Source organism: Pyxicephalus adspersus, chromosome 8, assembly GCF_032062135.1.
Source record: "Pyxicephalus adspersus chromosome 8, UCB_Pads_2.0, whole genome shotgun sequence".
NCBI lineage: Eukaryota > Metazoa > Chordata > Amphibia > Anura > Pyxicephalidae > Pyxicephalus > Pyxicephalus adspersus.
The window spans coordinates 42,470,643-42,479,601 of NC_092865.1; the positions used below are offsets into that span (position 1 = coordinate 42,470,643).

Here is an 8,959-nt window from a genome sequence, read left to right on the forward strand (position 1 = left end):
GTGCGGGTTGTGTCCATACAGGGGACAGAGCCACAGACCACTAACATTTTCTTGCGGACCACGCTGGTTGGCGACCGCTGGAACAAAAGACACTGGAGTAAGTTGTGTGGTCATGTGTAATATACAAAGGAACTGTTCAGGGCTAGACAATCTCTGACGAACATCAGCAAAGATGCAGAACTTAAGAGGACTTTCAGTATAACTTATTTTTTACCCTGTAATATGCATTTTCAAAAGTAAAACATACACGCCCATATTTATGAATATGTTTAAGGGAGAAAAACACAATTTAATACAACTTCTGACAGAACTTTATTTTACAGAATTTAACAACAGGTACAAAAAAATTTTCTCTCCTATTCCCTGTGCCTAAACCAAACAAATGAAATATTCTAAAACAATGTAACCTGACATTTAAAACATTATTTTAAAATAATTATATTGTGCTTACTACAAAATACTTGAATGGAACATGTGAAGAAAAAGAAAATGTTTATATATACAGCCCTTGTAAGAAATCTGTATTTACAGCAAATGCCTGTTGCCATACATAGTTACTTGCTTTACCTAGTCAATACAAATTATGTTTTCTACAGATAATCTAGCAGCAGGTAAGGTAAAAAAAATCCGATGTGTAGACTTTTTCCCCCTACAAGTTTAAAACTATATGCCTTTATTAAGGAGGTTAAATGGTGAATAATATATTTGTAACAGAAGTAACTTTAGATATATACACACACATACACGCTGGGCTGGAAGAAAGTTATACTGTTTTGTAGGAACGTAGGTCTGTATATACAGATCATGTCCTAAGCACACACACCGTGAAAGTGTTCTCCATTACACTTTGTTGCCCTTCTCCCTAATGGAGAATACAGCTTTTTCAAATAATACAGTATGGCCACAAGCTATATACATTCCAGAATTCAGACACTGCAAATGCTGTACCCTGGGAAAAAAAAAAGATGGTTTTCTTTGACATTTACATATCTACAAATCACTGATGGCAGAAGGGGGTTTTAAAAATCACAACACAAAAGTATTTATGACTAGCCTCTCTACAAAAAACTGCAATGATTTCTACCAGCATGTCCTGAAGGTGCCAAGAGAATTACTACTGTCAGGCTGCTGTTATGAAGAGCTGAAACAGACCGTATATAGATAAAAGGAAACAGAAGAGTCCACATTAGCAAGGACTTTGTCCCACTAGTTTGTCTTTTTGTCATCTGTAGGTGCATATGGAGGGGGTCGTTCCTAAAGGACAAAAGAAAATTGTTAAAGGCAATTGAAAAGCAATCATACAAACTATGTGGGGTGTTGACCACATTTAAACCACATTTAAATTTAGCTGTTGTATCAGACAGCCCTTTTATTAAACAGAAAACTTTTTTTAAACTGAATACAAGACTTTAACAATGAATTAATAAATTCTATGTAACCAGTTGTTTAAGATACAGCTCAGCTGGGGCATGAATTTCTAGAGAAAACTTGCTGCATTCATTGCCTGCAAAATAATTTGCATTTATGAGCAACAAACCCCAGATAAATATATAAAGATTGTAATACATTCATGACAGATGTATAATACCATCACATATTTTCTTCATGACAGGTATATTACACCTGATGGTTTCTCTTCTGAAACTACTATATAAACAAGGCAGGATTCATTTTTGCTGCACAGCAATTCCAACAATAATTTCAGAAAATTGCAGAGCACACAAATGTGGTATTCACTGGTTACTTACCATGGGCATGTAGACATTGTGAGGGTTTGCTGGGTTGTAATAGGCACTGGAAGCAGCTTCTGCTGCTTTTCCATTTCCTTGGGAAAAAAGAAATGATGTAAGTTCCACTGGGTTTAATTGTGCCATCTACTAATCTATAATACAGCTATAAAGTTGGATGCCACACTCTTCTTAACAAAACACAATACACACATTCCATACAGCATACACATCTGTGTGCTCCTATAGGGTCTGCTCCTCCCAAATAGGACAGGACACAGGGAAAATTACAATAACCCTCCCACCTTTACATCCTCAGTGTTTTGATCAACTACTTGCACTATAGGGTAGGATGTCATGGAGGAGTTGTGAAAACCAAATTACTAGTAGGAGTAATCCTGAATTTACCCCTTCCTTCCGGGTAATGGTAATGAGACATTATTATATATAAAATTGTGCAGGCATTCTAGCGGATAAGCCTCTCCCCCCCCCCCATTCTGATTCACTCAACTCCTTAAGATGACACTGGAGCTGGACAAATAGAAGACCGATTTTCTAAAACCAGACTTTTAAAAAGACTCTAAAATACTTTCCGTTTACTTTCAACGTTGGAGACAACTTTAAAGGATAGGAGAATAAAATATATATTACTCACCTAAATAGATCATTATGGGGGTTTAAGAGAGGACATGAAGCTCTTTTTGCCTAACAGCATCAATAAAATCCAGTCTAAGTGAAGCTTCTAGTAACATTTCAAATGGTGTTTTAACTAAGGCATCTAGTACCTCATTTAGGTCTCAGAATGAAAATTGGATTTTAGGTGATAAGGATATGCTATTCACCGCTACTACGTTTTTTATTGAAGCATCAGTAGACTGAACAGCAGTCCATAGGATTTATCAAAGTTTATAATGAAGATAACATGTAAAGCATACAACTTGTGTGGACCCACCACCAGCTCCACCATTGCGTTGAAAAAACATGAAACACTTGAGAGTGATAATGGCCAGAACAAGGACGTTTTAGATGGCAACTGAACATAATTGCTGTCCTGAGAATCTTTTTTTTTTTCAAATACATTGGGATATGGAAATATGCATCTTTTAAGTCTTTGGATTCTAGGAATGCATCCTTTGGGATCAGGTATATACCTATTCACACTTAGGAGTAATTGTTTTTGTATCACATATACCATCATTTCCACTCTTCCACTCCACTCATTACCACTCTTTTAAAGTGGAAGACATGTTATGTAAATCAGAAATTATGCTATAACCACCAATCATCATTTCATCAACATGCATTCTTACCCAGCATACCAGGTTCTGACCACATAGTGGGGGCAGATGCTTGGGCTCCATTGTATGGGGGTCCTGGATAAGGTGGTGGGGGTGCCATGTACATCGCGTTCAATTCAGGTGGATACATGCCAGGACCTGAGTAAGAGATAACAATTCACATGTGCTGTAAGATGTTAAAGAATTATTACATTTTTAAAAATTATAGTACTTTAAAAAAAAGTTAAGTGCCTGCTTTTTTACAGAAGTTTTATAACAGATATCTATGTTAACCCTGATCAACAGGTAAAGAATAACTAGTACAATATTTATTTTGACACAAAAAACACAAAGTTATGTGATTTGTGCATTAAAACCGAATGAATTACTAAATGAAAAAAAGTTAGAATTATACCATTCAGTAATGATGCAGTAATGAAAGGGTTGTTGTAAGTAAATACTCGATACCTTATTTAAAAAGACATTAGCTGCAAAGCATGCAATTACCTGAGTGATAAAATATAAATATTTTATTACCTGTAAAATAGGGAGTATGATCCTAAAATTCTTTCAGTTGTTACTTAGGTTCAACTATATTTACACATTTTTGGCAAGGTGATTGGGTAAGACAAGGAAGGATAATGTAAAGTGTGTGTACACACATATACAAAAAGACAACCATAGATGGTGGATATGGTGGCAACACTATAAAGTGGGATGTCTGTTTTGCTGTGAACAAGATGGCAAAAGAGTTGTGGAAAGCAGAAGGATGGGTGGATGTTTCACCAACATTAGCATTCACTATGGCTGCAATGTATGTGCATTTTAATGATTTAATACTGTCCCTACACCTGTAATCTTGCTGCTTTGGACTGCCATATGGTTTATCAATGTAAAAAAATATTACTATATTATGGAGACATTTACATCATCATAGTCAAATAATTTAGTTAAAAACAGCCTTACAGCTACAAAAGAAAAACATGCAGAGATTATGGACTATATAGAAAATATTCCTAGTACATATCGCTAGAACCATACCTTTATTACTCTTAGAACTTACTAGACAACTATCATATTTTAATGCTTTCTAATATTATTAATATTATTTTGGTAGAGCTCATTTTTGTCTTTGTAGTGATTACTGTGTAGTTACCTGAAGGTGGAGCATATGGATAACCCATAGACTGAGGTGCTGGAGCATATCCATTCATAGAAGGAGGCATGTATGGGTAGGGGCCAGCTGGGGGGGCGGGTGCATATCCTCTTGGGGCAGGGGGATATCCACCAGGTGCATAAGCACCTGGCACAGCAATAGGTGTGTATCCATATCCAACATTAGTAGCTTGCGGTGCTCTGGAAGCTGAAAAGAAATAAAAAATAAGATATTTGATATAAGGCAAATAGTGGAGTCAGGAAAACATAAGAAACCAATCAGATTTACTTCTTTCACCGATAATAGAAAACACAAGAAAGCTGATTAACAGTTGATATGAATTTTACTAGTATATTTGCTGTAAACAAATACATGATATGCACTGCGAATAAAACATACCGTTGTTTGCCAACTTAAACATCTGTTGTCCAAATTCAATTGCACCTCCACTATTAAACGTAAGTTTAAATGACGCCTGTCCTTCCCAGCCTCCTGTAATTATAAAAAGTTTGGAATGAACTCAGAGGATAAAGTTCATAGACCTAAATTATCATAAAAACAAATTCAACACAATGTTACTGCTCAGGCTGTAACTGTAACTTGTCATTTTTGCAACTGCTAATTTAGAAAATATGGGCTTGTGCAAATATGTTTAGCTGCTGCTAAATTGGCTCTTAGGGCTCCATTTATAAAAGAGGGAATCTGACATTCCTTCAAAACATTCCCTAGTGGGAATCTTCAGGTCCATGTGTTTTGTTGGCAGTAATTGATCCCCACCAGTTAAGGGCGATTTATAATAGCTGCCACTGACAAACAATGCTTAGGAATATTATGGCTACCACGAACACTGATGAAGGGTGGGGTTATATCCTCAGATGCTTTAAGCCAAGTGCCACGGTCTGTATTGGTCTGTACACCGCTGTGTAATATGTTGTCGCTATATCAATCCTGCTTATTAATAATAATAATAATATTTCTGCAAACAGCAAGTTTAGCTGAAATACCCATAGCTGAAATGTGAAAACAGCTTTTGCATCTTCTTGCTAGAAAATGGAAATGACAATCCGTCTACTAGTACCCCATGTAAAGTGCAGTCTTATATTCATTATATACCTCCAGGTTCTGCACTTATTGTCCCTTTGATGTAGTTTGCAGAGAAAACAGGTTGTTCAATGGAGCATCCCTTCACCAAGTAAAAAGGCATCATAAATGACATCATTGGATCCTTTCCTTTGCTCAGGAATATTACCTGAGGAATATTACAAGAGGGTTAGAACTAGAAGTAGGAAAGATACATTAACATGACTAGAATTAATACATAACAATGGGGATATAAATGCAATAATAATTATTATGTGTGTGTTAGTGCAATTCATAGTGTGCATGGACCTTTATAATTTCAGTATTGTTTGTAAAGGACTTACCCTAAATGGGGACAGATACAGTAACCCCTTTTTTGTGCCTTTAAAAGCGTCTGTCTTGTAAGCCATATCACTGAATGTAAGTTCCACATCTTTGCACATTTTAATGATACTAAGGAAACAAAAAAAAAAAGATTGATTTGTAAACACGAAAAATGACATGTTATCTTTTACAAAATCTGTAGTGAAAGTAAGACTTAATAATTGTCGTTGGAAACGACCTTTCACAATCCTTTCCAACGACTAACGACTGCACGATGCATGAACGAGCTCTGTACATACAGCACCATTCTGCTCTATGGAAAGCGGAGAGGAGAAACGACGGAACGGCACCCTGCTGCGCTCTCTCCCCTTTCAGTTCCATTATGATCGTTCGTCGTCCATAGCCCATGGATCCGCCAGGATGGCTGTTCGGACGATGAATGCCGAGCGTTGTACACATAAGATTCTCATAGGATATCGGCCATGAGCCAATTATCGAACGAGAACCATTGCACCCACCCGTAGGCTGCAATTAGTGAAATTGTTATCTGTGTGGTTGCTAGGTTTTTCCAATAGCTTGCATACTTTACGTCCCAGATACACATTAAAACAAACAAATCATGAAAGTCAAAGTAAAGTCAAGACTGCTGGGCTTCATACATGTGTTTACCTTTGAAAGTAATAAAAATCACTGAATGAGACTGACAACCAGGCAACTAGCATTTCTAAAAGAAGTAAACTATGGAACTCTCAATAATTTATCTCTAAAACAAAACCTACTCTAAAAATTTAAATTAAAAGAAAAGAAAGATAAGCACTATGCCTCTTGATTTAAAATGTCATAAAATGACAGCCTATGGATTTCACCTTCTTCATTAATGTGTGGGAAGAAGAATAAAATCCTGAGTATAGGACTGAAAGGATCCAAAAATCTAAAGGATAATCAAAAGATCCAAAATGCATGTACAATGGCCAAAACCTTTTCCCTCTTTATGACCCTATTTTTTTTTTATTTACTTCTAGTCACATTCTGACAAAGTGGGTAATGTGTGACCTTTAAAAGATTTTGGATGTTTATTGGAGTAATAAACTCATTTCTTTGAACTTTTATGCCAAGTCTTGTGGCACTCATCTTTCTTTCTTGGTATAGGAACAGTATGGAAGGCACAGACACGATACACCTGTACAGTATACGTGTACAGTAATAGGGTCAGCAAGTGTGGGAAGTAATCTTGTTCTCCATATAACTATATTTCACATTTTTTATTTCCTACATATCTTCTGCATCACTTTCTTGTACATAAAAACACTGAGGACCACAGACTTCTATTAGAAAAGTTAATTGATTGGCTGTTATGCATAATTAAGATTTCAATAGTTAATGCTAAAGTCAGTGACATAGAACAGGGCAGCTTGTAAAACATTGTAATCTGCATTCTTGTTCCTTTAGGATATAATGTCCTTTATCGTCCTCCTTAAGATAACAGGTCATGTGACGGGGCTATGACTTCTACCAATTACTAACCAAGGACAGAAAGGCAGCCTAATAATAATTATTAAACAATAAAAAGGCAGCCCAATAATATCATAAATAAATACTAATAAAAATATAATGCAGCCCAATAATGGCCGGAATAAGCTGGTTAATGATTATTACCCAATTTAATATTATCTGGACTCAGGTCCCACTAGACAGTGCTGCCTGGATGGGACTTGTAGTTCCTCAACAACTGCATGTCTCCATATATTATTGTGGCACTCATCTTTCTTTCTTGGTATAGGAACAGTATGGAAGGCACAGACACGATACACCTGTACAGTATACGTGTACAGTAATAGGGTCAGCAAGTGTGGGAAGTAATCTTGTTCTCCATATAACTATATTTCACATTTTTTATTTCCTACATATCTTCTGCATCACTTTCTTGTACATAAAAACACTGAGGACCACAGACTTCTATTAGAAAAGTTAATTGATTGGCTGTTATGCATAATTAAGATTTCAATAGTTAATGCTAAAGTCACTGACATAGAACAGGGCAGCTTGTAAAACATTGTAATCTGCATTCTTGTTCCTTTAGGATATAATGTCCTTTATCGTCCTCCTTAAGATAACAGGTCATGTGACGGGGCTATGACTTCTACCAATTACTAACCAAGGACAGAAAGGCAGCCTAATAATAATTATTAAACAATAAAAAGGCAGCCCAATAATATCATAAATAAATACTAATAAAAATATAATGCAGCCCAATAATGGCCGGAATAAGCTGGTTAATCATTATTACCCAATTTAATATTATCTGGACTCAGGTCCCACTAGACAGTGCTGCCTGGATGGGACTTGTAGTTCCTCAACAACTGCATGTCTCCATATATTATGTATAATATATATTATTATGTATTATATTATTATATATATATATATATGTTAGCTCAGGGTGTGGAGTTCACATCCATGGGGAAGGGTGAGGTTATATTGCCTGACGCCAGCTGTCAATACACAACCTAACCTTACATTGAAAGTCCCGGCTAGCACTGCTCAGAACCATCACGTACCTCTCCCCATTGTTCACAATGACTCCGCCGTTGTGAGAGTGGTTCTTGTTGAGCGCCATATCGCAGCTGGGCCGATGAGCGCTGGCAGATGATTCCGGAAGTTCCTGGAGAGGGCCGCTCCGTACACAGCGCGCGTCACCTCCCCGTGTAATCCGATGAGTCAAACATCAGCTGACCGGGTATTAGCAGACCCTAAGGACCTGCATGCTGCGTGCCCACCACTAGATGGTGCTATTGCATGGGTCATAGAATACGACCAGCTGACTCCTCTACACGTTATTGTTTTGTAACTTTTAAAGCAAACCTGTGGTGAAAACAAGCTCACGTTTGCTGCAGGCCTCCCTATGAGGAAGCTGCCTACCTAGCTATGGCTGTGTTTGGTGCAGAATCATATTCACCAAAGTATTTGGGCAAAAGCACCAGCATATTAGTCAGGGAAGAAGCAGAAGCATCATCCATCTGGCAGAATCCCTTCACAGCCCAATTCTGTATTTTGGTCTTAGTGTATTAAAGCATAACCATTTAATTTAACCTCCAAACCGTTAAGCCCGACCTTGGTACGGGCTAAAAAAAGTTGCAATTTTCGTTAACCCCGAACTTTTCTCCCTATATTAAAATCCTCACTTACCTGGTCCCGCGGTGCTCATCCAGCGTCGTGTTCGTGTTCCAGCGTCGACCTCCAGCGTCGATCCCCCTCTCCAGCGTCGGGTGCCGTCTCCTATACCAGTGGGACCGGTAAGATGTCGGCCGGCGGAACACAAGATGCCGGCAGGCTTCTTACCTGGTCCCGCTGATCATCCAGCGTCGTTCTCGATCCTGCACCGGGTGATCTCTGAA

The 8,959-nt window shown here is 37.6% G+C and overlaps 1 protein-coding gene across 2 annotated transcripts; it reads right to left on the reverse strand.

Moving 5' to 3' along the window:
* Positions 1–288: 288 nt before the first annotated feature.
* WBP2NL (WBP2 N-terminal like) lies at positions 289–8,281 on the reverse strand. Of its 2 annotated transcripts, none has more exons than XM_072420218.1 (8): positions 8,123–8,281; positions 5,585–5,693; positions 5,274–5,409; positions 4,560–4,652; positions 4,161–4,367; positions 3,047–3,163; positions 1,749–1,825; positions 289–1,254 (listed from the first exon to the last, which is right to left on the reverse strand). In XM_072420218.1, exons 1-8 carry the CDS (start codon positions 8,179–8,181, stop codon positions 1,207–1,209), a joined length of 846 nt encoding a protein of 281 aa, XP_072276319.1. In that variant the 5' UTR covers positions 8,182–8,281; the 3' UTR covers positions 289–1,206. The 2 variants fall into 2 exon arrangements, with proteins under 2 accessions (XP_072276319.1, XP_072276318.1); XM_072420217.1 differs by having other exon boundaries at positions 3,038–3,163; positions 8,123–8,280.
* Positions 8,282–8,959: the final 678 nt, after the last annotated feature.

Excerpts from the sequence above, each read along its gene's own strand:
- WBP2NL (XM_072420217.1), bottom strand. The coding sequence starts at position 8,181 with ATGGCGCTCAACAAGAACCACTCTCACAACGGCGGAGTCATTGTGAAC. Across the intron at positions 3,164-4,160 it reads TCCATATGCTCCACCTTCAG|GTCCTGGCATGTATCCACCT; the intron begins GTAACTACACAG and ends TCTCTTACTCAG. Across the intron at positions 1,826-3,037 it reads GTCAGAACCTGGTATGCTGG|GAAATGGAAAAGCAGCAGAA; the intron begins GTAAGAATGCAT and ends TTTTTTCCCAAG.